Source organism: Patagioenas fasciata, chromosome 1, assembly GCF_037038585.1.
Source record: "Patagioenas fasciata isolate bPatFas1 chromosome 1, bPatFas1.hap1, whole genome shotgun sequence".
In the NCBI taxonomy this organism is placed as follows: domain Eukaryota; kingdom Metazoa; phylum Chordata; class Aves; order Columbiformes; family Columbidae; genus Patagioenas; species Patagioenas fasciata.
This window is the reverse complement of record NC_092520.1, coordinates 151,594,105-151,612,903: the sequence shown is the minus strand read 5'-3', so window position 1 is coordinate 151,612,903 and position 18,799 is coordinate 151,594,105. Positions and strand designations below refer to the sequence as shown.

At 38.3% G+C, this 18,799-nt stretch overlaps 1 protein-coding gene across 23 annotated transcripts in view; it reads left to right on the top strand.

The window, feature by feature from the left end:
- Positions 1-18,799, top strand: part of MICAL3 (microtubule associated monooxygenase, calponin and LIM domain containing 3) — a 163,868-nt gene that overhangs the window by 56,244 nt on the left and 88,825 nt on the right. For 20 of the 23 annotated variants that reach the window (XM_071817927.1, XM_071817934.1, XM_071817923.1 and 17 more), the window contains exons 3-17: positions 4,516-4,723; positions 6,208-6,324; positions 7,027-7,128; positions 7,680-7,835; positions 8,401-8,501; positions 9,177-9,434; positions 10,000-10,115; positions 11,406-11,532; positions 12,052-12,145; positions 13,280-13,427; positions 14,691-14,887; positions 15,757-15,869; positions 16,346-16,408; positions 17,141-17,314; positions 18,444-18,530. In XM_071817927.1, the coding sequence (XP_071674028.1) occupies positions 4,516-4,723; positions 6,208-6,324; positions 7,027-7,128; positions 7,680-7,835; positions 8,401-8,501; positions 9,177-9,434; positions 10,000-10,115; positions 11,406-11,532; positions 12,052-12,145; positions 13,280-13,427; positions 14,691-14,887; positions 15,757-15,869; positions 16,346-16,408; positions 17,141-17,314; positions 18,444-18,530 (2,061 nt within the window). The remainder of the gene's footprint in view (positions 1-4,515; positions 4,724-6,207; positions 6,325-7,026; positions 7,129-7,679; positions 7,836-8,400; positions 8,502-9,176; positions 9,435-9,999; positions 10,116-11,405; positions 11,533-12,051; positions 12,146-13,279; positions 13,428-14,690; positions 14,888-15,756; positions 15,870-16,345; positions 16,409-17,140; positions 17,315-18,443; positions 18,531-18,799) is intronic. The other 3 variants (XM_071817958.1, XM_071817957.1, XM_065841021.2) reach the window with 1 other exon arrangement.

Sequence of the window (18,799 nt, the reverse complement as noted above, 5' to 3'; positions counted from 1 at the left end):
CTGCTGTACCTTCCATTCATTGGATGCAGGAATTGCTCTTATTTTGAATGAAACAGATGTGTAGAAGTGAAATAGAGTGTTAAAGACTGTGAAATGAAGACAGGTGGCTTATGCTTTTTTGAGAAATAGAATGAGGTGGCTGTGACTTACTTGAAGTAGTAGACTAAAAAAGTGATTTTGCATGTATCTTAGTCAGCAAGACTGCATTTGTTAATACTGAAGAAAAGGTTGCTTAAATAGTAGAGATGCACCATGAAATAAGTGATTTAATGGAAGAATTAGTGTATGACTTGGATATTGCTTGGTTGAGGATGTAAATAAATAGATCTGAGTGGCGGCTAACATCCAACTATGAAAGACATTCAGAAAATTGTGACACTGATCTAGAAGGGAAATTAGAGCTCCATTTACTCATGTTGGGCTTGAAGCCAACAACGCAACAGCCATGAGGAGATGTCAGAAAGGTATATATTTTAGACTGGGCAAGAAGTAGTCAACTCTGTAGGACTGAGAAGCTGATTGAACCAGTGCTTATGAATGAGGTGATGTGAAGGCAAATTGTAGAGGAAGAAGAGAAAACCAGACAGGTAAAGCCCTGAGGAAGCACTGTGGGGACCTGGTGGTCAGAGGAATGGGAAAAATGGGGGAAATCCTTCATATAGTGCTTGGAAAGAATAGCTGGAGAGGTAGAAGAGTACTGAGTCTTAAAAGATATCAGAAAAGGACATGCTTTGAAGAAATCTGTGTAGCCAACTGTCTATGAAACATCTCTTCAAGTGCATACTGGGAGCAATGTTTGACTAAGAAGAGTTTGGTAGCGATTTTCTACGGCCCAAAAGCTTAGCGTATTTCATGCACCAAAGCCAAGCTGAAGAGAGTGTAGGGTGGAATTGGAAAAAGGGGATCAAGAGAGTGATTGCAAAAGTGGCGTGTAGTGATTTTGGAGAGGAGATGTTGGTGACATGAGTGGAGAAGACTCATGGGGTCATGCATGACTCTTCCTCATTTAATGATGAGCAAGAAACCTCAGAACATGCTCGTGGTTGTGTGAAGGACCAGATGGGTGGGAGGGGGGAAAGGTTGGAACAGATGTGTCAGTGATCATACTGATTTGTCCTCTACTAGAGGAAGCGGAGAGCTTATTGCACAGCTACTCTCCTGTGTGCATGGCAAGGAGGAGAAGAAGAGCAAAGGAAAAGAGGAAGAGGAGTGGAGGCCAGTCAGTGAGTTATTTGCCAGTGCCTCCAAGAAGCTGTTGATGAGATGCTATGTAGAAACAGAAGTGAAAAGAGTAGGTGCTGAATGAGTTGAAGGTTCCATGCACCCCACACCCACCTCAACCCAGAAACATAAGACTGTGGAATTGGAATTCAAAACATTTTGAGTAGTGAAATTAGTTACTGGGAGGAAGTGAAATATAGTTTTAAAAAAAAATTTTTTTTGTTAGTATGTCTATGATGATAAGTAATTTTTGTAGGCCATACATATAAATGTCATGTTTTTAATGTAAATAAATGATATATGTACGTATTATTTTTGTATTTTTCATATATCTTTCTGTTAATTACTTGTTTCCTTCCCCTAATAGCATCTGCCATTAAATATTTATGTAATTCGTAATAGTTATGGTTATATCTTCAAAGTAGAGGCCTTCTGATAACTGAATTATATCTAATTTGGTATTTCCTATCTCAGTTTTATATTCTTAATGTTTAATGTAACTTGCAATGCAACTTGAAAAATTGGACAGGGATGAAGCACCATGACTGGAGTTGGGCAGTTAGTGCATCCCATGGCCAGCATTGACCAGAATTCAGATAATCAGGGCTCATGACAGCAAGACTTCGTTGTGCTGGGTTGTTCAAATGTAAATAGTTACAAATAGTGTTCTCTCTTTATACAGATAATACAGTATTCCAGTTTGCCTTTAATGTTCCATTACCGGAGTGTTGTTACTGAAAACTTGCTATAATCTCTCTGAAAGATCTTGAACAAGAGGTGTTTCTGAGGGGTGAGACAGCTTTAGTGCACAGAGTTGCAGCAGTTGCTTGGAGTCACTAAGGGGAAAGGGAAGAAGGAGCAACAGTAGCTGCCTTTATTTACTTGGCTGTACTTGGCATCTTGTGTAGTTACTGCTGCCTGTGAGGGTATTGGAAGGTAGGCTTCTACGAGAGATCTGAAACTAGAAGCAGCGTTAGAGGTGGAAGGGGGAGCAGAAGAAAAGATTCTTAAAATTTGCTGTGTTTTATAACAGCATAATTTAATATATTTTTGTGATGGTAAAAAACTGGCACCTTTGACCATAAATTACTTCAGAGTATCATATATTTTACATCCAGAATATCTAGAGTCTTAAACATAGATGATGTTAATCACATCCTTGTTTGGGGGCAGGGGAGGAGGTTGTAGAGAAAAAGAAAAAAAAAGGTGGTTTTACATTTCTGTGACAAAATTACAGGTAGTGAATTTATAATTTGATTACACAGACCTGATTTTGAATAGTCTGATTGTAGTACAATTCCTCTGCTGTCGTGTACAGCATCATATCTGATTTATATGGGGGAAGTTATCAAAGAATAGAAGTTACCCAGCTCAATATGGTTTTGTTGCTTATTGAACACAGTCTCTTTGAAACCTGTAGTTGTCATGTGAGCAAATTATTACCTGGTTAAATATGGTGCACTCAGCCTATATTCTTACAAGTTTTAAAAAAGAAAGACTGAGTGATGTCTGAGATGTTCTTGCCCACAACTAAACCAATATTAAATTGGAATAATATATTAGATGCTAATTGATTATTCTTTTTAATAAATGACAAGTTGAACACCAGTTCAGTATACAAGTCTATTTTGGAATTGAATTGCTAATAGCTCAGTGGTTGGGCTTGCCTTTTCTCCCATATGCCTTCAGGTTCCTGAAGCTACTAAAGAAGCAGTGTTGTTGTATCCATTGCTTCTCTTCTCTCTAGGCTTGGATCTCTGACCTCAGATTTATGTGACTTTTTGTCTTCAACGGTAGTCTTTGAATTTACATGTCAATTGTGATGTTGTCACTGCTGTAACTTGTTCAAGCTTTATATTTGCAGTTTCACATCATTTGCAGAATTTATGCCATAGTGAATAACTGGTGAAGATGTGGTGGTCTGTAAAAATTATCACATGGGGACAACCAAAGGACAATGAGCTTTGCGTTGGGTTAGGCTGTCTATCAGAAGTTTGGGTTCTGGTTAAGTTTTGGCATACTTAAGAATTACTTGAAGGGCTTTGTTGTCCAGCCATAAGGGTATGTGAGGATCTGGAAAATACTCCTATAGCAGCAGCAGTCACCACTGTAGCAATATCTTTATTCTGTGAGTGTGGATTATACTCAATAGAAATCAAAGTACAAAAATGATATGACAAAATGGACTGTATACTGTATTCCTGTGAATGCACGTACCCATGCCAGCTTTCTTTGTGAACCTCAGTTTCTATGGTTAAGAAGTGTCAACTGACTATCTTGGTTTTTTAATCTTAAAAGAAACAATCTTGCGGTATCATTTGTTTCTCTGAAAGTACTTCCAGCACTAGATATGCAAGTTTATTCTTGAGTTGTTTATTGACCTCTGATAGTGTTTGTGAGTAGACTGGAAAAAGATATGACATATGATATGACAAAGTTTTATTTGGAGAAAACATATTTTGATAAAGCTTGCCTAGTCGTGCAAAGGTTGTATTTACATGGTGGTAACTTTCCTGAGGTTTCCTTTGCTGCAATAGTGGAAGCACCAGCATAGGTGTAAGATAAAGTGCTCTGACTTTACTGCGATCTGTTCCACTATAAATGATGATGTTTATGGAAATGTTAGCATTATTTGATCTCATACGATATTTCCATTGTACTTGGTGGAGCAGTACTGGTGGAACTCATGCATATGATTAAAATCAGCTTCACTGGCAAAGTATTTAATATAAATACAGCATTTCTCATAAAAGAACTGTCCTTAAGGAAAGAAAAAAAACCAACACACTCTACCATAACGATCAAGGTGAAGTAACTTTTTCTTCATATTTGATCTGGAAATTTTGAGTGCTCTGGAGATGCGAGATTTTAGAGTGCTTTGACTTTACTGCTGTCTGTGCTACTCTAAATGATGATGTTTGTAGGAAAAAATAAATTAATAGAATGAGAGAGGGAGAAGCCTTCAGAAATATTGCTGTTCTCCAGGTGCTTATGTATCTTGGAGAGTACACTTTGGCATCTCTTCTTAAAGCAAGAGTTGCAAACAGGCAATGTACTTGCCTGCTTCTCCAAACTTTTCAGTCCTCTGTGATACACTTGAATTTCAGGTTGCGGTTACTGCTTTAACCTATCAGTGGCAGAGCATGTCAAGTAACAATAAAAAAACTGATCTGAAATATCATCTTATGTTGCCAAGAGCACTTACCTAAGAGCTGTGGGATGCTTGGAAGCTGCAGTAAAAATATCTATTTCCTCCTAGGACTGAAAAGTTACTCAGTGCTGGTTGTTTTGCAGTGTCTGATAATTGGGGCTGGACCCTGTGGCCTTCGTACAGCCATTGACCTTTCGTTCCTGGGAGCCAAGGTGGTGGTCATAGAGAAGAGGGATGCCTTTTCCCGCAACAATGTGCTGCATTTGTGGCCGTTCACCATACATGACTTGAGGGGTCTGGGCGCCAAAAAGTTCTATGGCAAGTTCTGTGCAGGATCTATAGACCATATCAGTAAGTACAACTGCTGCTGGACACAGCACCGCTTGTTCTTCACAGGGGAAGGTGGGTGAGGATGTGGGGTAACTAATTAAAATTCAGCCTACACCAGTCACTGCTCTTGAGTCCATATGGTGCAATTCAGGCACACCTTTGCATAGTGCATTTTGGGGTAGACCTAGGTAAGAAATACATTGTGCTATGAAATTGTCGCGCATACAATATGTATCTATCATCTGTTACACCTATTACTTTCCAAGGCATATATTTTTCCTGCACTAAAAAGTGCATTTAAGGTTCAAAGCTTTTTTTTTTTTTGGAATTTTCCTATTTTTATTGTTACATTCCGACAGCTGCCACATTATTCTGTTTCTGTTGTGCATTGTAAGCGAATTCTAGGAAAAAAATAATTACTGCATGCTTTTGAACATTCTTGTGAATTTTGATCTGGAAACAGGAGGAACAATTTGGCTTCATTAATTTTTGGAAGAGCAGTGAAGATATTTTCAAGAATACTGTCAGCCTATGAATAAGTTTTGATTAGATAGAGTTTTACATATTTAAATTAGAGAATAATTTGAATGGTTCTCAAATCAGTCTCCTTTGAAAGCTGAAGGCTTTGGTGAGGCAGGAGTTATTTTACAGATTTTCTTTTTTTCAAAAATTTACTGGACATGGCACAACCAGATCATTTTGCTCACCAGTCTGTGTTCTCCACTGGGCATAAGTGGGACGTATAATGCACACAAACGTAGATAACATTTGCCTTCTTGTCCAAAAGCAAAAGCTGTTTTTTGCGTGGTTTTTTGTTTGTTTTTTGTTTTTCTTGGCAGTGAATGGTAAAACTGGAAGATCTTTGGAACTTCTGTCTTGCAGATTGCTTTTTCCCTTCCAATTTCCCATCATTTTAATTCTACCAGTATCTCAGCACAGCTGAAATCTGGTGCTTATGTGAAGCACTTTTTCATTTCAGTATGTGAAATATGACAGTAAGTTGTGCTCCTTCAAATTAATAGGGTTTGCATGCTGTCATTTTCCTACCTGCTACCTATGTTAACTGAAGAGGAAGGAGGTGGTGAGAAACTCACTGTGCCCAAAGGCATTAGGATGAAGTTGCAGTTCAGTATTACACCGGGACTGATCAAATGGCCAGTTGCCATCTGTGACAAAAGTGCAGTCCTGCTTGTGTTCTCTTCCCTACCTCTCCTGCAGTCTATGTTCTGGTTGTTGCCCTTGTTGCTGCTTTGGGGACTGAAACATTAAAAAAAAACCCAAACCTTTTTATTTTTTGAAAATGGCTGGGGTTTCAGCTATATAGAAGTTCCTTAGCATACCATGATATTGCACACCAGTGGCACCTGGATGAAGTGCTGGGAACAAAGTGGGAAAAAGAAGGTAGCAGCTGGCCTTTTAATCAGTTTCTCAGTAATGTCACACAGATATATGTGTGCACTTGTGCTCTTTTTGTTTTATTTCTTTATCATCTGCTTTTTTTGTAGGTATCCGTCAACTCCAGCTTATCCTTTTGAAGGTTGCCTTGATCTTGGGAATAGAGATCCATGTCAATGTGGAATTTCAGGGGCTTGTTTACCCTCCAGAAGATCAGGAGAATGAAAGCAAGTAGCATTGAGATGGTAGTAGAGAAAGGGGAAGTTGTGGTAGGATACAGAGACTCCTGCTCCTTAACCCTGCTTATGACTCTAGGTCCTTTCCTCATGCTTCATTAATGAGAGTAATTATTAATACACTTTTTGAATTTTTAATAGGGTTTATTCTTTTTAGTGACAAATCCACGTTAGTTACTATATAAAACAGGATCACCTGAAGTACCACACAGAAGTAGACCAAGACACAGTAGGTCGTAGTTGCTCCTAAAATATTTAAGCCTATTACACTTAGAAGATATCTTTTTAAAACAACCCCATTCTTTGCATTCACTGAGGATATTTGCATCAGTGCCTGATCCTTGTTAGGCTTTTTGTATCTTTGTGAAACCTCTTCTCTGATAGCCATGGTAGATGGTGGCTTACTTGTTTTTTGGCATCCCATTAATTGAATAGATACTAGAGAAGGTATAAAGGTTAGAGTGATCCTTAAAGGTGTAGTGGCCAGGGGAGTTTATCGGAGCCGTCTCTACCTCTGAGTCACACCGAGTGGCTGTACAAGCTAACAACAGCCTTGTCAACAGTATAGCTGTCCTGCAGTGTATCTTTCCTGACTGTGTGAGGAATGGACTGTAGATAGTTAGAAGTGATTTTATATATTTGTTCTGTTATCACCACAGTTTATATTGTCATTAACTCTGAGTTTATCAACAGGAATAGGTTGGCGTGCGTTGGTCCACCCAAAAACCCATCCAGTATCTGAGTATGAGTTTGAAGTAATCATTGGAGGGGATGGCAGGAGGAACACCCTAGAAGGTAACGGTGTATCCATAATTGACTTTCAAATAGAACTTAATCTTAAATTAGTTAGAACAAAAATGGCCTTTAACATCCCATTCAAAATCTGGAAGGACATTTGACTAGTGAAAGGGTAATTAAATTCCATATAAAAATGCATTTGTATCAAAGACACATGGGCTGTCTTCTTCTTATGCACTAGCAATGGCATTGAATGTTTCGACTTGGATAATTTTTCCTACATTTATTCTTTAGTTGAGTACTGTTGTAGCTCATACTTTTGGGAGCAAGAATTGAAGGGCTGAATATTATTCTGTGCAGTAGAGAATTCTATCTTAATATTTTTGATTCAAGTTGCGGATTTTGGAAGAGGTAAGAAAGAGAGGGAAGTTTTTTCCCTGAATCAGGGCTTTCCTTTTTCCGATGAAGCAATCGTTGCTTTCTCTGTGAAGGAGTTTGTCAGATCCATTCTTTCTTTTTGTTTTCTTGGAGCACCTGTCTATGGCATGCTGAGCCTTCTCTGAAGGTATACGGCATTTTTCAGCATTACTACTTTTTGCTTCCTATAGGGTTTCGCCGAAAAGAATTCCGTGGTAAACTAGCAATTGCTATCACAGCAAACTTTATCAATCGCAACACCACAGCTGAAGCCAAAGTAGAAGAGATCAGCGGTGTGGCCTTCATATTCAACCAGAAGTTCTTCCAGGATCTACGAGAAGCCACAGGTTTGCCAGCAATTGCCAGATTTCCAGTGAAAACTCTTTATTATTACAACTTCGTAACTCAGGAATCATGTTTAGTCAATAAATGAACATCTTGTGCAGGGAAGTCAGTCATTGCGGTCTCTCTTTGAAGTCTGACTTCCTCATTTTTACAGCTGTTCTATACAGCTGTACAAAGCAGATGCGTATCATTCAGATGTGTGTCATTTTTGTTCAGATGTGGAGAATGTATGTCCCTGAAGGTTTTCAGGAAATCTGAGCCCTAAATAGGAAAAGTCTGAATCCTGAGTTCAGCTTCCTGCATTCCACATCTGAAAGCAAACCTTAGAGTGATGACAAATATGTTTTTTAAAAGAGGTAGCTATATGCAGATGAAATGTGCTGTTTGCCATTTTGTTGAAGATTCATATTTTAAAGTCATCAAAAGCACGGGAGAAAACTGCTTAGTGTGCTCTCTGAGGCTTTCTAACTGCACGTTTTCAGTTTGCTTTCCTTCTGATAGAGCTCTTGTGTTACACGTAACACATAACTTGTTCCTTCACTGCCATGTCTTTTGTTCTGTCACAAGGTATTGACTTGGAGAACATTGTCTACTACAAAGATGATACACACTACTTCGTCATGACAGCCAAAAAACAGAGCTTGTTGGAAAAAGGAGTGATACGGCATGTGAGTATTAAGTTTTCCTATATTCTCTATAAAATAAGGTTTTGGGGACAATTTGCTTTCAGGAGGCTGAAAGAAGGGAAACAGGCTCTTCTTCCACCATGTGATGTTTTTAGACGGATGTATTTTAGAACACAAATACATGTGGTTAGTGCCTCTCTGCAGTAGTTTGAGCCATCAGAAGACCTATCCTCTCCAAATTTGTATCCCTTTGTGGACTTGGGGCTTTCATTCATTTTAAGATAAAATATACTTAAAGAGCATCTGATAGTTTAGTTGAGCTTCCCTGATTTTATGGGAATGAAAAAGCAGGGAGTGAAGAAAGTATTGGAAATCTACCTATATCCAATTCTGACAGAAGCTGATTTCAAAGTAGTTTAGCCACAAATGAATAAATAATGTTTAGGATCTTGTGCCTTTTGTCTGAAGTGCGTGAAAAGAAGTGCTGAGAAGTTTCATAGCACTTTCACAGTCAGAGATGCTAGCAGGATGGATTACTGTGTACAATAAAAGATGTACAGATTCTCTCTTGGAAGCATAAGCACGGATAAGAGTGAATGAAATTAGAGGTCGAACCTGTATCAGTGGATTTGGAGGAGTTTTAATGCCAACTGTTGTAATACCAGTCTTAAACTTGGGGATTTGGGTATTTCACTTTTACTTTTCTCTTTTGGACAGGATTACACTGACACAGAGTTATTACTGTCACGGGAGAATGTGGACCAGGAGGCTCTGCTAAACTATGCCAGAGAAGCAGCTGATTTCTCCACTAATCAGCAGCTGCCATCGCTGGACTTTGCCATCAATCACTATGGTCAGCCAGATGTGGCCATGTTTGACTTCACGTGCATGTATGCATCGGAGAACGCAGCCCTGGTGCGAGAGCAAAATGGCCACCAGTTACTCGTGGCGCTGGTTGGGGACAGTCTCTTAGAGGTTTGTGTTTTAAACCTGTCAAGTGTAAACAGTGGATTGAAGCACAAGCCACTGCACCCATTGCTGAAATAAGCATGGCCTATAAGAGAGTTACTATAAGGCAAGCTGATGTTTATTATGCAATAAAGTGTAAGGTTTGAAGAAAGGGTAGGAGTGTTGGGAAAACAGAATATTTAGGATGGTAACGATCTTGCTTAAGAAAATGTGTGCAGAGATTTTTCTGAAGCTACGTCTGCTTCTTATTTGGACAGTTAGACTCTCTACAGAACCTACTGTAGGCCTGTTAATAACTAGCATTTGGTTAAAAAGTATGATATTGAAGAGAAGCTGTTAAAGCACTCCAGGCTATGAATTGTTGTTGGCAATAGAGGAACATCAGCTTTGTGGAAGCTCATTCACCATACATCTGACTTCCTCTGGTGCAGTGGGAGTAGAGCTTTAAGCTAATTACTGAGCTGTAATTTCCCAGCAGATTACCATCTGAACATATTCTTGATATTTGTTTAAAATTTTTCCTAACTGATGCTTTTCTTTTCTCTGCTTTTTTTGTAAACTGTAATATTAGCCATTTTGGCCAATGGGAACTGGAATAGCCAGGGGATTTTTGGCTGCTATGGACTCTGCTTGGATGGTACGAAGTTGGTCGCTTGGAGCTAGTCCTCTGGAAGTTCTTGCGGAGAGGTAATAGAGAAAATGAATACACTTTCAATTCTAATGTAATCCTCTGACATCTCATAATTAATTCCAGTTTCTTCTAGGATGATTGTGTGGACAGAATGGGAGACACAGATTCTCACTGTTTGTAGAGGATGCTTGTGGCTATAATTCAATTGAAGAAAAAATTTCTTAAGGGGCTGATAAGCTGAAGTACATTTATAGAGGAGTAAAAGATCTTGCAACTGTTCTTGGTCCCAGTTTCAAAAGCAGATTAGATTAAGAGTCTTTTTTTGGTGCTTATTGGTATTACATGGAGAAAGTGAGCCTGACTGGCTGTCACCAGCCTTGCAGTAGCAAACCAGATGAAATTGTAGGTGCCTGAAAAGTACCAGAAAAAAAAATTCTTGCCATCCCCAGTATCTTGCAAACATATTTTATTATATTCTTCCAAGGAAGCTGTGACCTTCTTTTATTTCTTGTTCTCCTAAATTGGTCACTTGGTTTCATACAAGGCAAACAACACCTGTTGTTTCCTTGGAGTATTGAGTTCTTGATGTTTTTATGGTCTTTGGTTGAGTGTTGTTTTGATGCTTCAAGGTGATCTCTTAAGGGATCAGAACATGGGTGATTAAAAGATGGGGTAAATAAAGGCAACAGCTAATAGAACCTCTTTTAAACTTAACGAACTGCAGCTTGTGACCATCAGGAACCATTGTATAATTTAAAAAATTGTATAAATGGCAGAACAGATATTTGAAATTCCATTTATTTGAGAAGTGGTGAGGATAATCGTGTTGCAGTTGGAGCCAAACTTCCATCACCTTTCCATTAGACATTTGCAGACAGCAGCAAGATCTTCCCTGAGCCTTCTCTTCTGCACACTGAACAAACCCAGTTCCCTTGGCCTCTCCTCACAGGGCATGTGCACCAGTCCCCTTGGTGGCACTCTTCCTGAGTCACTCCAGTGTCTCAGTGTCTTTACTGTACTGGGGAACCCTTTCAGTGATGTTTAATGTGTGATTTTTCTTCCTTTTGAAATCTGGAGTTATATGGAATTGCAGATTTTAATAGATTTAGACTGAATTTTAGCTATTCAGTGTTTGAAGTGGTTAGATTTCTGATCTGAATGTTTATCTCTCCAGGATTGTCTTAGCAGCATTAGTGTAGATGCATCTTTAAAACAAAACAAAACAAAAAAAACCACAACAAAAAATGAAACCACCACGAAACCAACAAAATCTAAAACAAACCAACCAAAACAGACCTCAAAGCTCTTTTCTAATATATATATATATTTTTTTTAATTTTCCCAAGGGAAAGTATTTATAGGCTGCTGCCTCAAACCACCCCTGAGAATGTGAGTAAAAACTTCAGCCATTACAGCATTGATCCCGCCACCCGGTATCCCAATATCAACGTCAACTTCTTGCGACCACAACAGGTAACTGGACAATTGGTGCTTCTGAATGCTTGTAATCTGCATTATCTTTCCTTAGGTGAAGCTATGCTAGTGTTTGTGAACAGACAGTGATCTGATGTGACAGTATAACATGGAAGCAGTGAAAAGCAGCTACATCAGACAAGAATAGACCTCCATACTTTAGCAAATTCCTTTTTAGAAATTTTTTATTTTGATGGTTTTAACCATGCTATAATGATACATGAAATTTATGCATGTGTGTGTGTGCATATATGCATTTTCTTAGTAATAATCCAGTATAGCAGCTTGTCATTACAATTTGGTGGATCCACTGTGCAGCAGCAGTCAGCTAGACTGGTCAGCACTGACAAGCTGATGCTTCTTGTTCTGGGGTTCTTGGGCTAGCGATTTCTCTTATGTCAGTGTACTTGTCTTTTCTCTTGTGCCTTGTGATGGCTCTTTCATGTCCTCCATCTCTTTCTGTACGGATCTGGAGTCCATGTCTTGTTGCTAATTTTTAATTGTTTTGTGTTATTTTAGGTACGCCACTTGTATAATACAGGAGACTTGAAAGACATCCACCTGGAAATGGAGAACTTTGTGAACTCCAGGACACCAAAGCTGACTCGGAATGGTAAGCCTGGCTACTGTTCTATTCTTTTTGAAATTCTGGAGCTGAATCAGTGCAGGAAGCCTACAGCAGCTATAGGGTAGTATTTAATCAGCATATTTTGGTTTAGAAAATGTATGCAGCAATTGTCAACAGTCTGATTTTCAAGTTTTTCGAGTTTTAATTAACATGTAAATAGACTTTTGTTTGCCTTATTTCTCTTGCTTTATAATGCTGTTGAATTTCTAAGCATATTTGCTTATACAAGCGTTTCTTTTCCTCCTTTATTCTGTAAAAATGTCCTTACTTAAAGGGCAGAAGCCCAGCCTGAATTCACTCTAACAGTAAACTCGGAATTCTTTCAAACATAACAGAAGTTATCTCTTGTGCAGTCTTTCATGTCCATGCTTCCCTTTAATCTCATCTCTTAGCTTAACCAAATGAAACCTCGCTTTACTTGCATTACTCTGAAAGTTGGATGCCTTGTGATAAGCATTTCAGTATCTGCCTACTTGTCCTGTACCCTGAGGGGTATGTTGAACTTTTCCTTTTGCACACCTTGCCTTTGGATGTCCAGATAGTGTTTGGGGACTCTCAGAATGGCACTTTGCTGCTAAGCTTCCCTTTCACTGCTGAATAGCGATGTAGTCTTTTGATTTGTTCTTTGCCCTGCAACTGTGTCCCTTTAGGCAGTAATCTCCTCAGATCTTGCAGTAAGACAAGGTCAAAACAGGTCAATGCTTTTAAGGGAAAGCTTTCAAGAGAAAAGAAAAAGTTGCAGAAGTACATTTGTAATTCTTCCATTAGAAACAGTGTATCTGGGCTTTAGAGAGTATTGTGCTACTGTATATCCTTTTGATCATATCTAACAACCCTTTGCAACTGTTTTATAATTCCTGGGATTCTTATGCGAGGGCTAGAGTGAAAAAGCCTGGCAAGTTATAACTTAGATAATTACTTTTTAACAAATTAAAAATCCTTTCTTGGATCTAAAATAGATACGGTAATATTTTTTTAAAAAAATCTGTCCTGTATTGCCTATTATAGAAGGAACTTGTTGTTTATGTGAAGGTTTTATTTATTTGTGGTTTTTATGTTGTATTTAAAATTGTGAAAGAGATGTTGTGCCTTTCTAGTTAAAACCATGATTTTTTACAGAGTCTGTAGCTCGCTCTAGTAAATTGCTCAGCTGGTGCCAGAGGCAGACTGATGGATATGCTGGTGTTAATGTGACAGATCTCACAATGTCATGGAAAAGCGGCCTAGCTTTGTGTGCCATTATCCACAGATACCGTCCAGACTTAATGTGAGTAACTGGCTGTATTGAATAACTGGGAAGAGTAGAACGTTATTGATATTTGGAACTAATAGTATGGAGACTGAGGCAATACATTTGTGACTTATGGAGAAATGAATTTAAATGAATTCAATTAAATTTGTTAGAAGCTAATGTGTGGTGATTCACTAGCGGAGTGGAAGGTCATAATAGCTTGATGAATATGATGTTAAATGTGTTGTCATTTTCCCTTCTGGATGATTTGACCGAGTTAAGCTTCAAATTGGTACGGACTGGAAAGCATTATTGACTGGCAGCTTTTTTCTCTGTGAAGTTAGTCAGGAATAGTTCATAGCTTCAATTAAATTTCTCATGACTGAGTCTCTACACAGCCCTTTATAAATCTTCTGTTTAACAGTAAGTCTTTTTGAAGACTTTTAGGTTGTTCTTTTCAGAAGTAGTGACCCACAGTCTAAATAGGGACATTGCTACTGTTCTTACACTGGCATGCTGATTGGATAAATGAGAGAAGCATCCTCCTGCATGATATATTGAATAAAACAGTCCCCAGATTCTAGAATGGGAAAACACTAGCTGAAAAAAGTAACAGGAGCAAAGACTCTGATACTTTAATTGAAATCTGAAGTGGCTTCAACTTCCCAGAGGGACATTAGAAAAAATACATGCTAGAGCTGTGTTTAATGACATAATCCAATATAAAGCATGCTGAAAAATTGCCTGGCTATTCCCTTCCATTTGCACTGAATTACTTCTCTGTTAGTGTACTCGAGTTAACCAGAGCTACTCTGTTTAATAGTTATATAGCTTGTGGAGAGTTCAGGTAGCTTTTTGAATGGTTTATATAACTCTATACAAGCTGTAGCTTTTTATGCAATTCTACAAGTCTTGGAAAAAGCTAACAGAACTGAAATATGGATCAGTCAGGAAAAAAGAGGACAAAAGTGAAGACTTAATTTAGTTTCAAGCACACAAAAGATTTTATGTAGGGGAGAACCATACAGTCTTCCAGAAAAGGAGGAACTGAAGATATGTTTCATAGAATAATACAGTTTTTAAGAAGAAAAATCTGGGTTTGGAAGAGTAGCAGAAAATGAAAAAATAATACGTTTGAGCCAAAGTTTACCATAATTAAGTAGCATCAACCCTGCAATACGAAAAGGTTGCTGGCAAATTTGGCTGATTTCAGAGGAAAAAAAAAAATATATCTATGAGTTCTTTCAGAAGACCAGTTTCTACTTGATTCAGTGCATGCTGTCTTGCTGCCTTTTGCAGAGACTTTGATTCTTTGGATGAGCACAATGTGGAGAAGAATAACCAACTGGCCTTTGACATCGCTGAAAAAGAGTTCGGAATATGTCCTATTATGACTGGAAAGGAAATGGCATCTGTTGGAGAGCCAGATAAACTGTCGATGGTGATGTACCTCACACAGTTCTATGAGATGTTCAAAGACACCATCCCCTCTAGCGGTAAGGACTTTGGGGCAGGTCTCTCAGATTTAACAACAGCTTCAAGGTGCGTGTGTGTGCTTCAGTTATCTTCATGCTGCTTCTACATAAGCTCACACTAGTCACTCACAAATTTTATATTACAAAAGTTGACTTCTTATTGATGGTGATAAAGACAAGCTGATAAAGCAACATCAGGCACAAGAAAATGAGTTAATACAGAAAAATATTCTCAAAATAATGTCCTCAAAATTTCTAGACTCTTGGCTAATGTGAGGTGCCTTGCTGGTAGTTTTTTAGTAGGTAATTCTGAAACACTTGCCGAGTTTTGTATCTATTTACCATCTGTGCATGGTGAGAGTAGCTTCAGGCCAATGAGGAATGAAAGTTCTTTAATAAGAATTGAAAGATGTAATTGTCTAACATGAATCAATATGGTCTACTTTAAATATTAATAGTGTTGTTATAGCTGTTTCTTTATTATTGATGATTTTAATTCAAGTCTACCATTCTGGTGGGAAAAAATGTGTTTAATAGCCTTTTAAAAATATAATGTGTATCAGGTATTATTTCCAAAACTCTGAAAGCTTTTTAAGAGTACTGATGATCATGATGCTCTTTAAATATGAAAGTAAACAGAGTAAACAAACACAGTATTTATTCTAAATGGTTATATATCCTAAAGGGAGAAATTATTTTGGCAAAATGAGGAAGCAGAGTAGCTGAGAAAGGTATTAATTCTGGCTGTTACAATGATTTTGTATGGAGAATTTAAGAGAAAGCATCTTATCTTTAAAAAAAATCAGTGAGTCCTTCAGTTGTGTAGTTCATAATAGCACCAAAGAAGTAATTTCTTGACATTCTCTTGTCCTACCTGTTTTTGCCAACAGATAGTCTGGACCTGAATGCAGAAGAAAAAGCTGCCCTAATTGCCAGTACCAAATCGCCCATCTCTTTTCTCAGTAAACTGGGACAGAGCATCTCTCGGAAACGCACTCCAAAGGTATCGAAACCACAGTCCTGATAACGCTTGTGTCTGTTGGGCTGCTGTCCCAAGTAGGTGGCACTAAAAATGTACGTGTAAGAGTGTATCTGCTGTGTGTTTACAAAAGACCATGCGTTTGCCAGCACTCGGCATGGGACAGTGCATGACGTTTATAACTGCAGAATTACATCTGTAATATGTACTCTCAATTAGTGGTATATTTCTATCTTAAGATCCTAGCCTTGTGGTAAAATTTGGAGATATATTTCATATTTGAACATAATGGGTTGCTCGGTTCCCAGTTAGTTGAAAGTGCTGAACAATTTCCACTTAGAAGGGAAGAATCCTCTTAAACAAATGGTGAATCAGCCCAGAGAAGTAATCAGTTGTGTTGCAAAGCTTATTTAAGTACACTGATGACATTTATCGCAGGCCAGAAAGGTATGAGGATCCTAATCTTTGGGTTGTTTTTATTTTCCTCCTTCCATTTTCAGGACAAAAAAGAAAAGGAATTGGATGGTGCAGGAAAGAGGAGAAAAACCAGCCAATCTGAGGATGTAAGTATTACAGTGAAGAAGGTGTCAGGGAGGAAAACATGTGATAGGTTCTTTGTTCCAACTTCAGTTCTTTCATTTTCTACATCTAGACAAGGTTTATACAACATTTTTTAAAGAAAAATTAATTGTTCTTCAGGGGTTATGCTTTCTTGTAGCTATAGTGCAAATATTTCACTGATGCTTATGAAAGAATAGTACACAAAAAATGAAATGTTGCAGCTCCCTCATATTCTAGTTTTATTGCAGTTTGCTTTGATCTGATGAGAACACTAAGAATAAAGTTTTCATTTAGTCAAGTCGTGCAGTATAGTCAGAATTTTTATTCATATTTAAATTTTAGCTTTGATTAGTGCAAAAAACATACAATTCTAGTATGCCCCATGAGACAGTCCTTCACTTGAAATGTTTATAGCCAAATAGGTCCAAGTGAGTTAAAATCTAGTGCTCTGAGTTGTCAATGAAGGTTTGAAGACAGGCCTTTCCTTTGTGTCTGTGGATTCATGGGAGCATTTCACCTGCGGTCTCTTTGGTAGGTAAGTGCGTCAAATAAGGTTTAAAAGATAAGTAAAGTTTAACAGAACTTTTGATGACGTGCCAAAGAAATTAAAACAGGAGCTTTCAAGTGCAGGGTAGTAGGTTTGTTTTCTACAGTGCTAGAAGGTTGTCACAGCAAAGGGGTAGAGAGGAAAAGATGATCTGATTGAATTGTGTTTTGATATCGGTGATTGTTAGGAGGACATCCCACGAAGCTACAGAGAAGAAAGGCCCACACTGGTGAGCGCCCTGACAGAGAGGAGAATTGATGCTGCCATTGGGAATCAGAACAAAGTTAAGTCTATGGCAACCCAGCTACTGGCCAAGTTTGAGGAGAATGCGCCAATGCAGTCCTCAAGCTTACGAAGACAGGTAGGAAATGGGTAATGAAACACTTTATTTTGAAATTATGGAGGAAAATAATGAATAATAACAAGTATTCCGTGAAACTGGATGCTAGTGGTGCTCTTCAACTTCAAAGGCTCTCCTAGGGAAGAGTAAAGCTTACTCAAAAGAGGAAAACTTTAAATTTAGGAGTATGGGATAGAGAAGAACTTCCTAATAGAAGTATATTTCCCTGTTACTGCCTGTATTATGGTACGTAAACTCTTTCAAAAACATCTCACCAGCAATTTGGTTTCTTTTATAACTACCGTTGCTGTTGAAAACCTTTTCAGGAACATCCCATTTCTAATTTTTGAGAATTATAATTTAATTTCTGATTTGAATGTTTTCGTGCCAGGTTATATCTGTTTGTTCTCGTGAACTGTGGTTAAATAGTGTGTGTGTGTCTAAGCACAGCAGATAAATTCCTGGGAGTTTCCTCACAATGGGTATATTTGTGTCATTCCAAGTGAGGCTTCCTGATGCCTGCTGGTTATTCAGGGTGGTATCTGAACTACTGCAACTGCAGGGTAGTTGTCTTTGAAGTTTGACTGAGTCACTTCAGGCTGCTGCTGGCAGTGCCATGTCAACAGTATAAGGCTCAGAATGGTTTAAGTGCCCGAGTTCTTGGTCTGGTGCATAGCCTGTTCTCATAGTTTATGACAAGCTCTGTGCTGCTGTGGCCAGATTGTGAGTGGGACCTGATCTAGCTGCATTAAAGCTAGGTCAAATATGTCTATGCTATACTACATATCAGTGTCGTAGTATAACATAATCTCAAAATGGTAACATTTATCCCACTCTTTAACAGTCAAAAGTTTCCTTGGCCACTACATATTGACTGGAATAATCAGGCTGATTTGAGGAAACAGTGAAAATAAATAGAAGATTTGAAAATATGCATAGTTTTCCATTTTTTGTTGTGTTTTTTTTTGGTTGGTTCCCCCCCCACCCCATTTTGTATTTTACTTGCTAAATGAATTATCCCCTACCCCATTGTTATTCCTTAAATGTTTGTGTGTCTTATTCTGTATCACATTTCTTTGGCTTTCTTTGAGTGTCCTTTACTATTTTATCTTTCCTCCTTGGTCCCACTTTCCCTACAACCTGCATGCAGCAACCTGTCCTGCCTTATCAAGAACGTGTTCACAACCAACCATCCAGCAGACGAGAGCAGGGCCGTCCCATACCCCAGTGGAAACAGGTAAAGAAACTGATCATACAATGCATTGCCTGCACCCAACACCAGCTATCACTGTCCTGTTTCTAAACCAGTGCTTTTCCAACACCTTGTGTGAATCCATTATTTTAAATAATTTAATTTTTAATTAATAAAATCAACATCATCTTCTGGTAACAATGCGTGGTTTAATGTTTTGAAAGGACTTGGTCAAATTTTCCCTACCCTTTTACAGTAGTTTCAGCTTCCCGGGGTGTCAGTGGATGTTTTAGGAGAAACCTTGCCTACAGAAT